Source organism: Physeter macrocephalus, chromosome 13 (genome assembly GCF_002837175.3).
Source record: "Physeter macrocephalus isolate SW-GA chromosome 13, ASM283717v5, whole genome shotgun sequence".
Taxonomy (NCBI): Eukaryota; Metazoa; Chordata; class Mammalia; order Artiodactyla; family Physeteridae; genus Physeter; species Physeter macrocephalus.
Window position 1 is genome coordinate 15,955,824 of NC_041226.1, and position 20,857 is coordinate 15,976,680.

At 46.3% G+C, this 20,857-nt stretch overlaps 1 protein-coding gene across 1 annotated transcript in view; it reads right to left on the reverse strand.

Annotated features, from left to right (window-relative positions):
* Positions 1-15,027, reverse strand: part of FOXO1 (forkhead box O1) — a 21,290-nt gene extending 6,263 nt beyond the window's left edge. Inside the window, exon 1 of the mRNA XM_028497858.2 lies at positions 14,854-15,027. Within this exon, the coding sequence (XP_028353659.2) occupies positions 14,854-15,012 (159 nt within the window). The 5' untranslated portion in view covers positions 15,013-15,027. The remainder of the gene's footprint in view (positions 1-14,853) is intronic.
* Between the last annotated feature and the right edge of the window lie 5,830 nt (positions 15,028-20,857).

The following is a 20,857-nucleotide window of genomic DNA, read 5'->3' on the forward strand; positions in this document are numbered from 1 at the left end:
GGAGGGAAGGAGGGAGGGAGGGAGGGAGGGAGGGAGGGAGGGAGGGAGGGAGGGAGGGAGGGAGGGAGGGAGGGAGGAAGGAAAGAAGGAAAGTTTAAATCCAAACGTTGTTCACAACCCTCTCCTCCCAGCAATAACCAGCAGCACACACCACCTAACTCAGCCTCTGACACCTGTCAGAGGTCACACTCTGGCCAAAAAGCCGGTCTGGGAGGGACGGAGTGGTGGAGAGGACAGAGAGCTGGTGTCTTTGATCCACTGAGTACAGCTCCACAACTAAATCGCATGCCCCCTAGGACAGTTAGTAAAGAAAATCAACTGTTTTTGGAGCACTTAGGTGGCTCTGCTACTCACTGGCTACAAACCTTGGGAAACTGCTTGGCCCCCACGTACCTTATAGCCCCTTTGGGGCTGTTCTATGGATTCCACGAGATAAGGGAGGTCAAATGCTCAGTGGTGTGTGCAACATGGTAAGCGGTCACCAAGAAGAAGGTGTTAGATCCCAACTTGGTTGGGGGGCGGGGAGGAGGGGCCCAAGGCACCGCCCATTTCCCTCCCCCTAGTCACTGGGGTGTCGGTAGGAGCTTACGGGTATCACAGACAGAAACCCACCGCTCCGAACACGCTGCAACGGGAGCCAGAGACAGTCGCAAGCTCCAGCAGAAGCCGTGGAGCCAGGCGGTGAACAAGGAAGCCTGAATGCAATTCCTCTACTGGACACACAGTGAGACTGACAGCATCTGGAGAGCCTCTGGGACACGTGGACAAGGAAAGGGGGGCTCCCGAGGAGGAGGGAGCTTCTCTGATAGATTTTTTTGCCCCAGCACAGGACAGGGCACGCAGCAGCCTCCGTCATCAGGACCCTGATCCCAAGTCCAGGGGAAGGGACCTGGGGACCTGGAGCAGGGCTGTGTGCGCTGTGCGCGTGGCCCCCAGACTTCCCTGGCTTCCTCTGCCGACTGAATGCAAGGTTCAGCCGACCGAGCCCCCCGAACCGCTGCGGCCCCCCTCCCTGACCACGGCAAGGCTCTGGCTGGATTTGTGGTCGCCCAGGACGCAGCCACGACACCCACACCCTCACACCATCGCCGTGGGACGCAGATGCTTGAGTGCCAATCCCTGCGCCAGAACAAAGCCTTGGCACACAGCAGGGCAGGCCGGGGCTCAACACAGACTACGAGTTCACAATTTTCCTCATTAAAAGGAGGTAGAAAACAAAGGAAAAAAAAAATCTCACGTTCTAAAAGGAGATGCAAAAGTCAGAGTGAGGCCGGACAGTCAAGGCTGAGAAATCCACATTTCAAAACGCCCTCTGACCCTCTGTACTACATTCCACCCAAGGATTGCAACACAGCAGCTCTGTGATGAGCCCTTCTGCCAGGCCCAGGCGAGTGTGGGCCAGCCACGGCCCTGAATGGGGACTTCCAGGCTGGACGCTGGGCGGGTGTGTAAGTGGATGGCAGTGAGGGTTTTCTTCTGTTGCCAAGATTCTCCTCTTCCTTCTCACCTACACATCTATCCCCAGCTCAAGACCGGCTTTGAGGACTTTGTGGACATACAAGAACCCCCTAAAAGAGGACGAGCACTGCAATTCCCTAATGCCCTATTTCATACCCATAAGATTCCCCAAACCCTCTGGGAAGGTTTTACTTACATGCGCACACACACACGCACACAGTGTGCTCTCAATATTCCAACATGACTATATTGTTCTTTGAACACAACAGAAACACAGATAAGCGAGGATGAAATCTCTGGAGTAAAGGAAGCTTCACTCCTGTCCCTGTCACATTTAGTAAATGATAAAAGGGGAAGATCTTCCTAGACAGTGGCTTCCTGGCTGTCTGCACTGCCTGGGGGAGGGGGTGGCACAGCTCTATGATTCACATAATTAGATCAGATCATTTGCAACTGCAATTGGGGGACTTTTTTTTTTTAATCTTATTTTTGCATGGAAGCCATTCCTTTTCTTTTCTTTTTTTTTTTTTGGCTGCGTTGGGTCTTTGTTGCTGCGCACAGGCTTTCTCTAGTTGTGGTGAGCGGGGGCTACTCTTCGTAGCGGTGCGCAGGCTTCTCAATGTGGTGGCTTCTCTTGTTGCGGAGCACGGGCTCCAGGTACTCGGGCTTCAGTAGTTGTGGCACATGGGTTCAGCAGTTGTGGCTCGCGGGCTCTAGAGCGCAGGCTCAGTAGTTGTGGCATGCGGGCTTCAGTAGTTGTGGCACATGGGCTCAGTAGTTGTGGTTCATGGGCTCTAGAGCACAGGCTCAGCAGTTGTGGCGCACGGGGTTAGTTGCTCTGCGGCACGTGGGGTCTTCCCAGACCAGGGCTCGAACCCGTGTCCCCGGCACTGGCAGGCGGATTCTTAACCACTGTGCCACCAGGGAAGTCCCTGGGGGACATTTCTAACAAGACTGCAGAATCTGTCATGATGAAATCTTTAAAAAGTTCAGGAAGCATTCACTAGCTCAGATGGGACATACGCTGACTTACCACTTAGATTTACCAAAAAAAAAAAAAAAAAAGGGGGTGGGGGTGGGGGTGGGGGAGTGGGTGTAGAACAATCCCTTACTTATCAAAACATTATGCTACATATTTTCCTAAGAGGACATTTCAGGTCTCTCTTTGAGCAACAGAGCTATCTCCTAACTTTGCCAACAATTAAAAAATTTTTTTCCGAACAGGAAAAGGTTTGCTGCGCAGGGCTTGTTACATAAATTCCTGTTTTTCACACAGCCGGCAGGACATTAAAGAAGCTATGATTTCCAATGGGGGATATCGGAGTGGAGGGTGTTGAAGAGGTAAAGCTTGTAAAAATACGTGTCGCTATTAATGATGTTATGTCTGCAAATCTCTGCCGGATGCGGTGGACACAGCCGAGGCAGGGAAAGCGCGGCTCCCCGTGACCTGTGCGGAGAGCCACACGCGGACAGCAGTGCTCTGAGATGTTCACTTCTTCGACCACAAATAAATATCACGTGAGGAGAGAGGCAGGGTGAGAGGACAGGAGACTCGTGCACTGCAGACCACTTACCTAAATCCCGAGGTTCTGCATGAGACCATCAGAGAAAAAGACCACTCAGCAACTTTCCCCTCCACTAGCCGTAGTCTCCGCAGCCCGGGCTTGCCGCTGGTGCCGGGCTGGCTCTCCTCTGCACACACCCCTCAGCCGCCTGCCCCTCGACTCTCCCTCGCCTTCTGCATGCCTGGCCACCCCGAGCAGGGCAGCGGGTTCTTGGGAAGCCTGACCCAGTGGAAGTCCGTGGATCGTTGGCGGGGCGGCAGCCTGTACCCGGTGTGCCCTGGCTTGCTCAACCTGCTCTGCCAGCTGTTTCGAATGCGCTCGGCTGTTCATTTTGTGCACTCTACAGACCGGATTCCAAGCTTCTTAAAGGGCAAGCGGCTGGAGTGTGTTTTTATCTCCTAATCTCAAAGCCCCTACTACCAGATGCTCGACACACACGATACATTCAATGAATGTTTGTTGACTGACATCCCCAAAACATCACAGGAAGGTGTAATGCCTTCCACATCTTTTCTCTATCCATTCATGTACCAATTCATGCCAAGTACCTTTTATTGGGACTGATTTATGCTGGGTCGAGTGAAGGACGTCAGAAGGAATTAGTCACAGAGTCTGCCCTCTGGGTGTCTTATGATCTACCTGGGAAAGGCACAAGTCCACCTAAATGGCCACTCAGGACACAAAAGGATGCACAAAGGACTGTCCAGGCGCCTCGACTTTTTCCTGCCAAAGGTCACCACCACCCCCAACTTCTGTCTCAGCCCAAGTGTCCCTTCCTTCCGGAAGCATTTCCTGAGAACCCCATCCCAGCCTGCAGCTAACACAGGACCTGATTTACTCACCACAATCATGACTCTGCTATGTCTGGCTCCCCACTACCCTGAGAGCTGCATGAGCTCGGGGACCTGGGCTGTCCTCTTGTGCGCTGTATCCTCACAGCTCCATCACCAAGGAGACACTCAAGTATCCGCTGAATGGATTAATAGGTCCCACATGTACGGGGCTGTCGTGAAGATTAAATGAGATAACAGATGTCCTTACCTCAATCGATATCGGCGCTGTTATTATTAAGATAATGGCACCTATAAGATAATATGTCTATATTTTAGAGACTCACCCATATTACAAACATCGGTCTCGTTTCTTTATAATCGTACCTTGTACTGTTCCCACTAAGACGAGGCTTTTACATGTTAGTTACTGGGAAAATAGACCAGTTTTGCGGTAGTAGTTAAGATGTTTTCTCTCCGCACTAGATAGTGTCTGCTGTGGGCAGGTGTTACTGAAGGAATATTAGATACTACAGCTGGTCTGTTAACGCTCTTGCCGGGCGCGTTCTCAGAATCCTCAAGGTGGCCGCCAAGCCTTGTGTGCAGGCTCCGCGCTCTGCGTTCAGCTGGCGTGTGACAGAGAAGCAGCAGCAGGTGTTAGAGCAGGGCCACTTCCAAGGCCACAGGCTGGTGTGTCTCCTCGGGGGACGGTTGTGACTCAGCTCTGCGGGCCCACCGCCCTCCTGGCTGCAAGAAGCCACACCCCAAGGCTGGGCCCCAGAGACCCTGAAGACACAGGGCAGGAACTGCCCCTTCCCTGGACGCACTTAGCCTGGATGTCTAAAGCAATAATCGGACAGCCATCGACGTGCAAGAAGAAATCTTTACACTTTTCACCTACTTTACATTTTTATCTCATTTTTAAAAATGAGGATGGAGAAGTTGGTTTGAGAACTAAGTTCTGTTTCTCCATTCCTTAGCCACTGGATGAAGCTTGTCTGTTCCAGCCTCAAAAAAAATTAAGTAAATAAAAATGAGCAAATGCATTATACAATATATACAATATGTTGGTACAGTATAAATGAATAAATGTGCCATCAAAAAGGGTGTGATTTTTACAAAAACGTTTAGAGAGCACTAGTCTCTTACAGTAAACTTCCAGTCTACTAGAAGCCCCAACAAAGAAAACCAAGGGAGCAGAAGCAGACCTCTGTCAAGTCTAACGAACTCTTTGGTCCCCCAAGGCCTGGGCTGAAGAAATGGCCTGGGGGTCCAGCCCTCGGTTCGCTCCCCTCCTCCCCTGCCCTCCTGAATCCCGCCTTCAGACCTGAGCTCCCACCTGGCTCCATCCAGCCCACCCACGAGTGTACGTGGAGACCACCACCTCTCAGCCACCACTCTACCCCCATCACTGCTGCACCCTACTTTCTGCTGGGCATTCTAAGACTACTCTGGTCTTTGTGTTTAACCAAGAATAAAACAAAACCAGCAACTTAAGCTGAATATATCCTGCTCAGGATCCCCTGGCCTTCGTACTTGACACGTGGATTTTACCTTACAGTTTACCAACGGCTTTCAATACATCATGTCTCATTCCATCCTTGCAAGAGTCCTATATAAGGCAGGTATTATTGGCCCCATTTTAAAAACAGGATAACTGAGGCTCGGGAAATGAATCTCATGCAAAATAACTCTGCACACAACACCACTGCCAGTTGGAGAAACCACTTTTTGGCTTCACCATCGTTAAGAAGAATCAAAGGAACATACTTAAGACTGAGGTTACATGTGTGCATCTTGAGGGAGCGGAAATAATTCTGTTTACAAACACTAGTTTAGAAAACTCGTTTTCTGCCTCAACGGGTAATAAATTTACAAAATATGACTTGCTTTTAATTCTAATTGGTTACTCCTTGTGGAAGGAAAGCAGAGCAGCTGAAGTGTTCATTTCAAATGTGAGCACGGCCCAGGCAAAGCCTGTGCAAAGGGGCTTGTGAGGACCCACGAGGGAAATGGAAAGGCCCTGAGAAGTCCCACAGCCTAGAACTGCCCGTCGCCCTGTGAGAGGGTGGGTGTGAGCTACAGTCACCAAGCCAAACAAGAAGAGCTCCAAACTAAGGCGCTGGAACACGTGACTAAATGAACTTGTTGTTCTAGAAATTCTAGAAATTCTTTCAAAATGCTAGACCAACTAGGTTTTTCCAAAAGCATTTTATCTAATTTCTGTGAACTCTGTCAATGTGTGCTATGGTTTCGTAGGCTCCCAGCATGGACTCACCCCCTCCTCCTGCTTCCTCTGTTTTACACATCCCTTCCTGCAGTTCCAAGAATGAAAACAAACTAAGGAGAAAGTAGGAATAATCTCTGTTCAACAGAGTTCCCGTTAGAGGTGCTAATAAAACAACAACTTTGTAAAATAATGCTTTTTGCTTGCAAACAGAAGGAAACATGTGACCTTTTGCCCGTGCTTCTTTTTTTACAGGTGATGTCAAAAGACGTATGTTACCCATCGACAGCATAAAAATTCAACTTTAGAAAGTGCTGTAATGGAAGATTTGCTGTGAAGAGCTTGATTTACATGCTCACACATGAGGCCCTGGCATCCAGCTCTTCTTCCGTAAAGCTGACTTCATTTCCCCGAAACCTGTCCTTCTTGCCTGCACATCAGTGACCCCCCAAAGGCCACTCTCACCCCCAGTCTGTACTAGGACACAGGCTTCCCTGGGAACCCCTGTGGACAGAGGACTCGAGGCCTCATAAAACTTGTGAGCTGGAAAACCCTGGGAAGGTCACCTGGCCTAACACCTTCATTTTATATTAGGGAAAATAGAGTTCAGAAAGATTAAAATGCAGGTGAAAGGTTTATGGGTGTTCATTTACAAAAAGCAGAATCACATGGGGCTTTAGTCCTAGAAGAACAAGTGTCAAGGACATTCAATGACCCTCCCCCCAACCAAACCAATACTCAGCTACAGATTTCTCCAGCGGCTATAGACAGACACACATTTGGCTCGAAGCAGCTCTATCTCTGACTCAAATCATTCCAAGGGAAGGAAAAGATGACTACATTCAATCGGCTTCTACTAAAAAAAGCATATCGGAGACTATGCTCTCATGCAAAACAGAACCAGAAAGACACATGTAGGATCTCATGCGAACCTTCGTGTTTTCAGGAGGCAGTGGGGAGGCGGATCCCAAGGTCAGACCGTGGGACCCCCGAGTCAGCTGGTCCCCCCAAGCCCCAGTCTTGACATCTGCGACACAATACCAACTGTTACTTGGGATCGTTAGGGGCGGAACGGCATCATCTCCAGGGAAAGTGCTCAGCGCATCACCTGGCACAAGGTGAGGGAACACAGGTTGGCTATTTTGTGATGGGAAGCAAAGAGATGTATAAACAGGACTCTTTTAGCCATCGTGAATGGTTACAACCTGATTAAAAACCACTCATCACAAACTTCCTGTTCAACAGGCAGCCAGCCTTCCTGAGGCTGTTTCCACGTCCTCGCAACTGAGCTGCAAAACCCTTCTTTGACAGAGAAATTGTTCTCGCCCTTTAAGAGGATTTCAAAGGTAAAAAGTCTGGATCCTTTGACTAGCATGTTCCGTCAGCTTTGGGGGCGACCCCTGTCATAACCTGTGTCCACGAGCTTGTTCAAGGAGCGGGACATACACCAGTCGGCCAATGAAGAGCTGGTATCCAGGAAGGCGATTACGAGAACAACGCTCTTCCTCGTCTCTTCCCACACGGTGGCCACCCGCCGCCGCCTGCTTCACAGACAGCAATCCCTGAAAGAGCCCCCGAGGGGTGGGGGGGATTTAGAGCAGACTGCAGGGCAGAGTGCTGGGTAAAGGGGTTGCTTACAAAGTGAACGGGACCGTGTCATCAGGACACAAGGCGCGCAGACGGAAGCACCCCTGGCCTAGAAGGACGGCCAAGGAGGAAACCTTGTGATAGAGAAACAGATGACGCTCTGCGGCTCGCCTGATCTTTAACAAGCTCTCCTGTTGGCCCAAAGCCTCCATGTTTCAGGGTAAATTTTCAGCCAACAACCTCAGACATTTAGGACTTAAGAAAAAATCTTCAGGGATGGAAGGGAAACTTTACTTAATGATATTAAAAGGATCCCAAGCTTTTGCTTCTCAGAAGGTCGTAATTAAAAAAGAAGCACCGTGTTTCCCCATGCTGTGTCCCATAGGAAAACCCTGTATCAGAGAAAGCTACATTTTAGGAGAGGAAGGGCCAAGTCCTTAATTTTCAGGATGTGAAAACCTATACCATTTCATGCCCTGTGTTTTACACACTATCAGAAACCAGGAACTCCGAAAGACAAAACCCAGAACAACGCAGGTGAGGCTGAAACAAACCTTAGATGCAAGCATCTTCCCTTCTGTTCCAGATCATGAGGCATCTGTCTGAATCAGTGTCCTTGTACAATCTCCGTGAAAGTTGCTACCGTGGAGCCCTGCTTAAGTACAGTCTGGAAAACAGAAACTACCTCCCACGGCTATACACTTGGGCCTGACGTTGCCATAGACTGGCCACGGAGCTAACTCTCAAGAGAATGTCATCAACCCTGGCTAGGAAGGTCCCCGTAATGGATACACAGAGACTAAATTTCATTTAGCTAAAATTCTTTTAAATGCCGTTTTTTTTTTTTTTTTTTTAAATAAAAAGGATGTGTAGGCTAAGGATTTCAAAGTGGAGCTTGTTTCTCCCGGGATTTAGCTCCAGTACGGCAAGCAGGCATCCCTGGCCACCCTTTAACCCAGTCACTCCTTCCCCAGGGAGGCACAGAGACCGGCGGGCACTGCCAAGCCCACAGCAAGGAGCCGCCACTCCGCACCCTGCCCATCAGCTGACCTGAAGGAGCCTATCCTTTGCGAAACTTCTTTTTCATTAACTGCCCAGAATACAGACTCTTTTGTGCTCTGGCCTAATGACTGCCTCAGACACATAAGGCCCCACCAGCACAGAATATTAAGAGGAAACTCATTTGTTGAAGTGATTCTGCCATTTTCCTAATGAAAATCTTTGTCTATTTTATAGGCCATACCATTTTTCGAATCTGCAGTGGCTTTAGAAACACACTGCTTTACAGTGCAATTAACTACCTTATGTATTTGGCTACCGGAATGAGGCAAAACAAAATAAAAGCCAAAAACAAAGAACACATTAGGATTTACTCTCTTCTGATGAAGAACTTAAATTAGGCATAAAATGAAACATAGCATATATCAATAGTTTGATCCATTTTAAAGTTTTCTAAAGAGAACTAAAGTGAATTTTAAAGTATTTTGTCAGTTAGTGATGAGCCCGTTAAACCTGTTAAGTAAATGTTTATTCAAGGTTTGCAACCAAACTGCTTACAAGAGCCACAAAAAGCTCTACGAATGTAAAGGCAATAAGGCTGAAACTTGGACAGATTAGAATCTCTAGGGTAAGATCCCACCCAGAGGACGTACCATCTATAATTGCTTTTTATCCTAAATATTATGTTCACTGTCTGGAAAATCTAGGGAAAGATGAATCCACTGAATGCATAAGCTATTTACCAAAAACTGCTACTCATGGTTAACAGAATTAAAAAGTACAAAGTTTAGGTTTATGTGGGGTTTTTTTGTTTTTTTTTCCTGTTTTGGAACCCAAATATGATAAATCCAGATTACAACAACAAATTGCAATAAAATATAACACTCTGAATTACACATTATTTGCAATGTACGGTTTTCTTGGCTATACAGAATCTTGAAACCAGCCTTCTTGCCCATCATTCTGGCTAAGGAACCTAATGCAACAATGATTTGTTAAGTACACATTGTTTCAGGGCTACTCCCTAAAAATTCTTCAGAGTTCGTCCCAAGTCAAATAGTTACAAATATTCACTGACTGACCCAATACTAGCAAAACCATTTGGGCCCATTTACTTCATGATAAAGCAAAGGGCCCCCCCACCGTGGGAGACTGGGCCAGCCAGAGCTGTCCCCAAGCGTCCTGCAGATGGCAGGGATCCACCTCAGTGAACAGACCACAGACACAGCAGGTCTGCTGCACAACAGCCCTACTCTCCACACCTTCCTTCCAAACAACAAAGGCTCCGTCAGTACCACCGGGACCCACGCCAGTTCAGGGACTCCAAAAGAACCCCCCAAAATGTTTGAGAAATGCAGCTTTATTAAGTTACCTAAAAGCCTACATATACATGTCTCTCAAGGCCTTTCAGAACGTGTCCACCTTAAAACCACACCTCCTCACCAACACAGCCCCCGCCCGTCCCGCACACGAGGCCTGCACCTCACTTCTCAAGCAGTATTTGTCCACGGCGCTGTGACGACAACATGGTGCTCTGCTTGTTTGTCACCTATGCTATGAACAGCATTTTCACCTCTGAAAACTGCATCAGCTGAACGAGGAAGGAGCCTGAGAACGGCCCCCTCACTCCTGCATAGTCGCTGACGCCCCACCAGAAGTGACACATTTATTAAGTGATGCCCACGAGGACCTGCAGCCTAAATCAGGTCTCAGGTCAAGACTAAGGCCAGCTCTGGGAGAACGTGCTTCGCCACCATCACTCCAGGGCGCAGGGGATGCTGGAAGACTCCGAACTGAGTTTGCCCTGGAACCAGATTTAAACAACCTGGGGACATCTACTATGGCTCCTGTGGGTTCCATTATTTTTGAGCTTAGCCCCAGGGTTAGGCTGGTCCACTTTCCAGAGAGAAGAGAGGACGAAAGCCAAGTAGGACAAAAAGGATCCCCAAATCACCTGAGGATCCCCAACTGAGTGATCAGCAAACCGCCCCATCTGGAAAAGTTTTCCTTGTTTTAAACTTTTTACTTTAATGCTGCAGTTTGAACCCATAACCTCTTTAGAAATATGAACAACACTGTCAATGCACCGGCTACACACAACACACATTCATTGTTCTGGGTTGAGAAAACAATGAGAGAGTTTTGTTAAGCTCTATTTTAAATACTAGAGGGAAACTAACAAAGAAAGAATGAATAAATGACTACATGAACCATTTCTTAGGATGATTCAAACCAATGGAGAATTAGAACTTCTCACCTGAGCCCATGGTCTGTGATGGTACACACTGAACTCCTCTTTGGAACTTCAGTGCTCACTGTTTTCAGTTTGATCACTTTGAATTTTGCCCAGAACGGAACTGTGAATAGCAACCATTGTGGCTGGAATCTTGCACATGGTACAAATGTTCTGTATCTCTTCCGAGCTACTGCATTCAAGGATACTCTGAACCACTGCTACAATTTCCACCACACTATATTAGTATATACATTTGGGGTGCCTTTTCTCCACTTCCTTAAAATGATGCATTTGCCCAAATGGTTCAGTATTAAGGGTCTTCCCAGAAGAGTAAGGGCTTACTTAGATGACGCCCTGTGCCTCACCATCATACAACCCAAAGGAGTACGGTGAAAGCTAAGTGAGAGTGCGTTTGGAAACCACACAGCGTATTAAAAATGTGAAAGACACTAACAATTTCAATTTCTAGAAATCCTTGATATTCTAAAACAAAAGCAGGGTTTTCTGGAAGAAGCTGTTAACCCTATCACCACAGATACTTAAACAACTATGAGCAGTGAGGTCAGTCTAATTTCAACTCCTCTCACTTTGTTCTAAACAACAGGTAGTCTCTTTGGTATTAATTTATTTTCTTTCTTTTTTATTACTCGGAAAAGTAACTGAGACAAATTCTGACAACCTAAATAAGATTGTAAGGGAGCATGCAGAATTGTTAGTGGGTGAACAAAGTTTCAAACAATCGTTCTTCACTGCAACTCTACCCCCAAAGGTCAGAAGTTGTACATTTTAACCATTTTTAAAGTCCATGATACAACTCTATCAAACAACTGGTGAAGACAGACACCAATATACTGTGTAACTGTTTTAGTCCTCAAAGTAGCTATAAATTAAACTGGAGTAGCATGCAATTTTAGAACAAAATATTTCCTTCTGAAGAGTCTTCAAGGCTGGGTTATTTAGTTTTTTGTTTCTTTCATTATAAAGACACCCGACTGTTCCAAAAGAACCCCAGGGTCAGTCAGGGCTGGAGCAGAACATATCCCATCAGCGATGCCCCAGCCAACACTAGAGACTGTTCTGTTCTTGGGGGATGGAGCGGGGCGGAGGTACCAAGGATCTCACAGAATCTTGAGTCAGTCATTTTTATTGGGAACACAAACAGAAGATAAACTTTTACCCTCATTTTCATCACTGAAAAATCCATCCAAAATTAATCAAGAAATCAAGCAAAGCTCAGTTGAAGTGGGTCTAACGTAAACTATTTAAATCCAGACAATCTCAGAAATTAATTTATTTCCATTCACATTTCAATAACATAAATCAGGGTCTTTTAATGAAAAGCAATCAATGGCATTTTCATTCAACAGGTACTTATTGGGCCCCTACTGTATACTAGGTACTGTTGAAACAACTAAGTAACATGAGGCTCTTTTCCTGCCTCCCACGGTCATATACAGATGGCTGACAACACGAAAATGAAAGGTGGCACATGCTCAAAACAAGAAAGGAAAAGACCCTAACCTAGAACTGAGGAAAGGCAAGATTCAGATCGCCGGATAAAAGGGAAGGGAATTGTCGATGTGAGTGCAGAACACGACTAAAAGGTGATGGGTATACTACATAACGTGTTCTAAAACCCGAGAGACCTGGATTCAAATCCAAACCTGAGTAATCCTGGGCAAGTGACTTACAATCTAACAGTACTTACCTTACTGAACCACAGTACTAAATGCTCAGTGTGTACAAAGTGACCAACAAATATTAGTATCAGTACATGCAAGAAAAGTTTGTTAAAAGCACTAACAAGACGGGTCTGGAGAAGAAAGAAGGGGGGTAAGAGTGGCCGTATTTGAGTTCAGACGCAGAAAGAGGGGGAAACAAGGTGGGAGGGGACTTTTAAAAATGAGCTAGGAGCTTGTATTTTATCCGACACGCAACACTCAGGAGAGCGAGAAAAGATCAGAATAGAGTTACGATGTGGAACCTAGAGGAAAGGGCCAACCTCTCTTCCCACGAGACAGCAGGAAAAAATGGAGAGACTGTGTCCTGCTCGGAAAGCAGATATTTTTGATTATCCAAAAATTTAAGTATGTGCAATGTCTGTGTTTTCATGTGCACATAAATGTTTGCTGATAAGCAAAAGCACCTCAGGGAGGTGCTGTCTTCAGTATGGTTCTTCCCCACCCTGAAAGGTGCCCTTTGTTCAAATCACTCCCCGAACAGGAGGCTGCCACAGCTTGTGTGGAGAGGCGGATGACAAGTGTCACCTTGAGGACTTCATACATCTCTCTCGCTGAAAATGATGGGGTTTTATATTAAAGCTGCTGCCGGGCTTTTGTCTCATGATTCAAATGCTACTTGGTTGTTTTGAAACTCGGGGCAAAATATCTGATTTTTTCATAGTCAGAGGAGAGCAGGAGGCTGGGACCATTTGTTTTGAAAACAAATTCTAAAATTCGTGAAGTCTGGTGTGTTTTCATACTTTCATCCATCGTTCACAACATTTGGCATACAAATCCGTTCTTACTTTTAGAAAAGGTTTATTTTTGTTTCTTGAGGTCATTGTCTAGGCTCAACCATAACATCTTTCAGGTTGTTTTGAAAGGCTAAAGGGAAATTAAAGGAAATAATGCCTTACAATGTAACCATGGACTGTTCCACATAAACAGGGATAAAACTACAACAAATCACTCCGTTACTCAGTACCCTAGCAGATGCACATGAGATCCAGAGCCGAGACTGGCCCGTGGCTGGACTGCAGTGGTATGAGGATAAACTGAGATGGCATTTTCTCCCCAGTAACCGCCCCCACACACAACACTCCCTCCACCACATACACACTTCCATCATCCTGAAAGGCACCACACACGCGCACACACAGGAAAGAGGTCTAAATCTTGGGAACTTTTAATTTTTAACGGCTGACTATCCCATCAGAATTTGATTATAAAAGCATGACTGTGGGTATAAACCCCTATAGCCTCAGCAGATCCCATGGACCTTTCCTCTTCCACAGCCCAGGAGCCCTGGCCTCTATCTGCTTCCTTTCCTTTCTGCCCCCAAAATAAGTTAGTGCCGTGCAACTTACAACCAGGTTTAAAAGTCACAAAGTTACTAGCAAACAAACAAACAATAGCAGGCAGTTCAAACATTTTGTAAAAGGAAGATCTCACAGTCTAATACTTGGTCTGATCACTTTTCTGGAGAAGCACTGAGGAACACTTGCTGAGAGAAAAAAACCACACCACAGGTTATTAACCTCCCATCTATTTCACAGGCTTTCTCCCAACCATTGCTCCTATTAGGATCCTTCTATTCTCCCCACCAAAACAAATAAAACCAAACAAAGCAGTTCCATTAATTCGGGGAGGGGAGGGGAGGAGAGAGGAGAGGACATCAAGTGCAATGCCCAAGATCAGTTCTGAGAAGCTGGACTTGCTTCCTGTTTGAGATTTCAATGCAAAATAATAAATCATTTCTGCCTGGCTGGAACAATTCACCTCAAAATAAAAGAGTTCTGTGAAGAGGTTCTGCTTCCCCCAAAGCAGAGGGCTGACTGATGAGAGGGACGCAGAATCTGCCACTTGCCCCTTCACCATGCCCCCCCCCAACCATAACCAAGCAATCTAACGAGAGTAACAAAAGCAGCAAAGCTGCATATTAAATATTAAACAAGAGCTGGGGGAGGGGTGTTGACACGGACGGCCTCGCTCGGGGATGTGCCTGGTCAACCACCTGCCAAGAGGAAGCAGTGTGCTGTTCTGGGTCCAAATTTCTTAAGCCCATCCTTGCCAAACAGTGCAGCTGTCACTCAGGCTATAGTTCATGAATCTTTACCTAACAACTCTGACAGCCGTTCCTAGAATGCTGATCCTGTTGATTGAGCACCTTCCTGCGTTCCGGTTAAAACCCTACTCCACAAGGCTCCTGCTGAACTGCTGACAGTGACATGATGACAGGACTCCCCATGGCCAGCCTCCCTCCCCCCGCCCCCAGGGTAGTCTCTATTACCAAAGCATCTCCAACCACTGCCCACGTGGATTCGCCCTCCAGGTCGCCGAAGGTTAGCTTTTCCTCTAACCACTGAGGTCTCCTGGAGCACCTCCAAAGTAAATCCAGGACAAGGCGGTACATCACGGCCGAGGAGAGCATCTCCAACATGCGCTCCATAGAATAACGGCTCCTCCTAGGGTGAAAGGGGTTCACTGAGGAGGTATGTTCCGGATATCTGGCCACGCCGACTCAAACAGGACTCCCAGCTGCAGGATTCCTAGAGCCTTTAATACACTAACTTCATGTTAACGTATAAAAGCAAAGCAAAGCAAAACACAACACCCTTCACTAACTTAAGATGTTTCGTTCTGTTTTGTGGGTGTGATGCCATGCACCCACCACGTCTCTGACACTTCCTCACAGACCATACTGTGGAACCAACGTTTAGTTGCACACACTTTGGGAAATGCTGGTCTAATGGCAAGACAGTGGTCAAGAGAGTGAAGACCTAGGTCTGGCTCTATCTTTGTATGTATGACTTTGGACAAATTTTATATCCTGTGTATCTCCGCTTTCTTGCCTATAGAGTGGAAAAAAATAATGCTTGTCCTAACTCCACAGAGGAGTTGTAATGGATACAACCTCTTCAAAAAGCATAAATAGAGTATTGTGCACTTGTGAGATTTCATGATTATGCCCAGGGTAGAAGGGCAGGCTACCTGAAAGTTGCAGATCTATCCACACTTCCTACCAAAGAACACACCTGTCCCAGGTACCCTCTTAAGCCCAGGTGCTCTGCGAACCATGAACCATGCCCTCTCACTCTCTGAAGGACGAAAGAGACGCAGACTCTCCAAGCAGGTCAGGTTACTCAGGACGAAGCAGGTCCCGCAGAGGCCTCTCGCCCGAGATCTCACCGTAAGAGCCAACATCAGTATCTTCAAAAATACACAAGGCAGAGTTACCAGGGGAGAAGAATGGGCCCACTCTAATTTCATTTCCAAATCTCTCCCACCTCCCTTAATGCTTTTGTGAGAGGAAGGAAGGCAAGCAAGGTACAGGAGGAAGAAGAAAAGGGGAGGAGAAGGTAGGAGAAGAGTGTGGTAGGTTGATTTGCTCAGACAGCGGAATGAAAAAAATGACTATGATTCCTGAGACATCTCCTAGGTCAGGAAAATACTCCAGCTCTGGCCGTGACACCACACACTGTAAGAACTGCGATGTGAGCAGGGAGACAGTTTTCTAGGGTCATGGAAACAGAGCCTGGAGGAGAAGGACCTGCACACAGGCGCTCCTCATTAGTACAATGTGTAGCAGAACTACTGTAGAACCAGATTGGGGAAAAACAGCAGCTAGGACTGCAAAGTTTACTTATATACAACATTTGACAATGAATGTCAATTATCACATCCCCGAAACCTCTAGTGCATGCGATTTGTAGCTGATATAAACGGTGACCTTTATTACCAGTTACATGGGATCTGTATGGTCAATTATTTCTTTTACAAGACAACCTCAATGAATATAATGATGATGTCTCTCGGTGGTGAAGGCAATGGGGTTTTTAAATTTCTAGCTGTATGTTGTCCTTTTTGCTGTTGTTAAAAGAAAGAGCACGCATAACTTTTAAAATCAGAATAAAGCTACTTCTTTGGCGGGGTGACCCAAAAAGAAAAAAAAAAAATTGTGCCTGTTCCTCTTTCATGTGTTCATTCAAAAAACTGATTTCCTACCAAGCGCCAGGACCTGTACCATATAATACACACACACACACACACACACACACACACACACACACACACACACATTTACATAATCAAATAAGATGAAGTTCACAAACTATATACTGATTTTTTATTTTTTCAGGAAATAGCTCTTTCCTTAATCAGAAGTAGAAAAAAACAATAGTTTTATGATAGTTTTACACAAAACCAGTAGAATATGGTGGCTGAGAAACATGAGTCTGTTGTCAGACAAGCCTGGATTCTAACCCAGTCCCGGCACTTAGTGAATGTGACCTTGGCTGAGGCACTTCAACTCCCCATGCTTTAATCGCCTCATCTGCAAAATGGGGACAACAGTTGCCACTTTAAAGAGTTTTTATAAGGATTAAGACGAGATAATCACACAAAGCACTTACAAACACAAAATGTCAAGCAAACGTCTAGCCTCTGACTAAAGGCAAACCTAAACCTCATGTCGCCGCCCTGCACAGATTCCAAGAGAACCGAGTGCTGGTACCATTTTCAGGCAAAACACATCCTTGGGCACTGGGTCTTAATGTTTATCCAACCATTATTAGCAGTAGCAACAAAAGATGCTGCCACTTGAAGATGAAAGTCATCCAGGGCACGATCAAACACAATAATTTCAGCCAGAAGCTCAAAGACACACCAGTTCAAGACCCTGTCCAATGCACTTCTTAGCCCTCATCTACACACAGACATACAAGGGTGATGCAGTTAGGGAGATATGGGCACCAACATTTGAAAACCCAGCAGGAGAGGGTGTCAGAAGAAATAAGAAAAAAAAATACAGACTAAAATCAAATGCTTGGGCACGTCCTTGGAGAACACAGAAGGGAATTCGGGTTTTTCCAGGGTATAAACGGTGTCTGGAGTGGACAGAGCACCAGTGAAAATCTCAGCTGCGTTTTGCGGCTCCTCCCCTCATCGTGGATAAACCCTGAAGAGAAACCGCTTAAAGGCAAAAAAGGTGAACAAAAATAGGGCGCAACAGCCTTCACACTTTGCTGAAACACATTCCTTCACCTTTGAAAGACAATCATGAGAACTTGCGGAGGGCTGTCTTCATACAATAGTACAAACTGTGTTTAAATTGGGAAACCAGCTGTTCCTTGATCAGTCACCCTTTTATCATCAACAGAACTTTAATTAGCCCCCATCTGCTTCCTGTTTTATGCCACAAATCTTAACTTTCACCTGTCTGGAACCAAACTGCAATAACTACACCCACAGTAAATAAAAACAATGAACTTTTCATACAACATGCAATTAATTCTCGTTAAGTTGATACTGGGCTATTCAAAACAGTGCCTGATTCAAATTAACGATTTTCCCATAAATGACAAAGTTCTATACTAAAAATTCAACAGAAACTCTCTCCCACCCACATCTTCTTGCCCTTTTTCCATTAAGAAGGTTTTCAAGCTGTCTGGCTTCAATTTCCTGACTTTACAGTTAAGTATGGGGCCACATCAGGTCATGTAATAACAATGGCTAAAACTCAAAAACACCATGCTGACTTTAAAACAGTTGCAGAATGACACCTACACTGACAACACTTACATAAATGTAAAGGGGTGGGGGGTGACTACAGAGGATTTATGGACCCGCCTATATCAGCCCAGCTGGGGAGGGGGGGCGGGCTTCTCTAAGGAAAGGAGCCCCCAACAGCCGACCTCTGAATCAGTGACTGCCTCTGGGGAAACAGGAAGGCTTCAAGCAAGATGGGTGACATTTGTTAAAACCATGTGGTAGCATGTGCGTACCCACTGTACTAGCCTCTGTGCGCTTCTAGACGTTGGGCCTATTTCATAAAGCTGTAAGAGCAAGACAAGGGGGGGCAGGGCAGCAGCCAAGAGGGAAGGAGAATCAGCGCCCTCGACTTTCTGACCCCCACCCAGGCGCATGCCCATCTGAGAGCTGGGGCAGCACTGGACACAGTTTGAAAAAGCTCCCCCAAATTGTCATGCCACACCCCCAAGCTCATCCTTCGGGAAGGCTGAGTAGCAGTCCACACGCCTCAAGGGCAGGGACGCCACTCACTCATCTCGAAACTGCCAGCGCTCACCTACCTAGTCAGGACCTGAGACATGAATACTACTCGAGTGAACCAATAGCTATCAGAAGAGGATTTCTTGTGCTGCTATCTCGTAGCCCCATAACCAAGCACACCCGGTCAATTTCCCTTTCCTGAAGGAGTCTGAAGAGGTGAGTAGTTACCACTCCAGACTAATGATCGGCATCTTCTAGGAAGTGTGGTGAAAACTGAAACCCTAAACCCCTTGGCTTGGAGGTTGGGATTCACAGCACATATGGAGTGTGGCCCAGGGTTCTATATTTTAAAAAGTCATAATAATACTGAGGGTCACCAGGTTTGGGAACACCTGGACTAGCTTCACATCCAACATTCCTTTCAGTTCTAATATTCTAAGAAAATAACTCAACTGTCTTATTCCATATAGAGTCTGACTCAACAGGAGGAGCGTGAAGTCCCAGAATATTCTTAACAAGTATCTCATCTGACAGGCAAGTTTGAGAAACACTGTGTTAGTGGTACTTGTATGGGTCATTAACACCAAATAATATAAGGCAACTTATTAGTATGATGTTATTTAACAAGTAGTTAAGAAAGGATGTTTAAAAATATAATTATAAGCGGGGCTTCCCTGGTGGCGCAGTGGTTGACAGTCCGCCTGCCGATGCAGGGGACGCGGGTTTGTGCCCCAGTCCGGGAAGATCCCACATGCCGCGCAGCGGCTGGGCCCGTGAACCGTGGCCGCTGAGCCTGCGGCGTCCGGAGCCTGTGCTCCGCAACGGGAGGGGCCGCAACAGTGAGAGGATATATATATATATATACACACACACAATTATAAGGTTATGAATAAAAGCCAGTTTGTTCTGAGATCAAACTTTAAACCATCATTGTTTTTCAGAAAGAAAAACAGAAGCATCGTTAGGGAATGAGGACGTGTCAACCTCACCTTTCAGTTTCCTGGAATTCTCCTCCCCCGCTTTCCTCTTTAATATATAGTATTTCCTTTGGACACACACACAGCCAACTTCACAATGAAGTCTTTACAAGATCACCGCTCCAGACACCAACGGGCCAGCCAGGGACTCAGTGGGAGGAACACTACTGCAGCTTGACCGCACCCGCTTCCACTGCTCCTGCTTTGGCCAAGAAAGGATAATCATTTCTTATCAAACACTGGTATCACCTAAAATTCCTTTACATTTCTGACAAGCCATCTGACTCCAGGGTGGAGGGAGACTTCACATCTGCTCTGGAAATTAACAGTGGAAAGTACCTTCATGGGATCAAAAGTTCTGAACACAGCTGACCATAGGTCAGGTGAGCCTGACCCAGGTTAATGCAGAAGGAAAGGAGAGTGAAACCCCATCCAACAAAGTGGATCCAAGCAGCCGCCAGTTTTCAAGGGTCAAAAGCAGAATCTAAATGACAAAGATGTCCAGAAAAGTGCAAAATTATCCTGGCTAGTATGTCACATAAGGGCTCACAGGGCATCAGACATCTTTGAGGGTGTTTAACTTAGTCCATAATTTTAGCAAGATCATGTTTGAGACAAGACCAATCCAAAAAGGGGCTACTTCCTTCAGTGTGTGCCCAAGGGAAGTGTGAACCCCCTCCTTCCAGTCCATGACTGAAGGCCAGTCTTCCATATATGGAGGCATCCACTTCTCCCCTAACTCCAAGGTTACCGTGACACGAAGCTCTTTTAAGAATAAATGTGGGAAAGAACCTCACGCTAAAAACTCTGGATCACAATCCATAAAGCAGTGAAATCAATCTAGAGGGTTGAGGCCAGCATTTTTTTTTATTAACAAAATAGAAAGCTTTGCTATTTTGTAAAACTCTTATATCACGTTTGTGCACGTGTACACTGAGTCATACTGGAAAATGGATTTCTTACTATGCATCAGGCTGGGGAAAAAAAATGAGAAAGCCACAGAAACAGAAAGAAACGTATTACTTCCTAGAGGACATGCTTTCCCTCTCTAGGAAAGGCCTAATGACAAAGCCCAATGAAACGGAGCACAGCTCCATCCCCAGGGTTTCCGGAGATACCCCAAAACCTTCAGGGAGCGCCCACTCTGTGCAGGCAACAGGGGGCCTTCTTCTCAGCGTCCTGTGAGGCAGATGTGACTCACCATCTGGGACAGGGAAGAACACAGGCTGGGAAAGGGTTGTGTACTATCATGTTGGACAATTTTTTTTTAACCAGGTAACTTCTGGCCAAGTTACTCTCTCGTCAAGA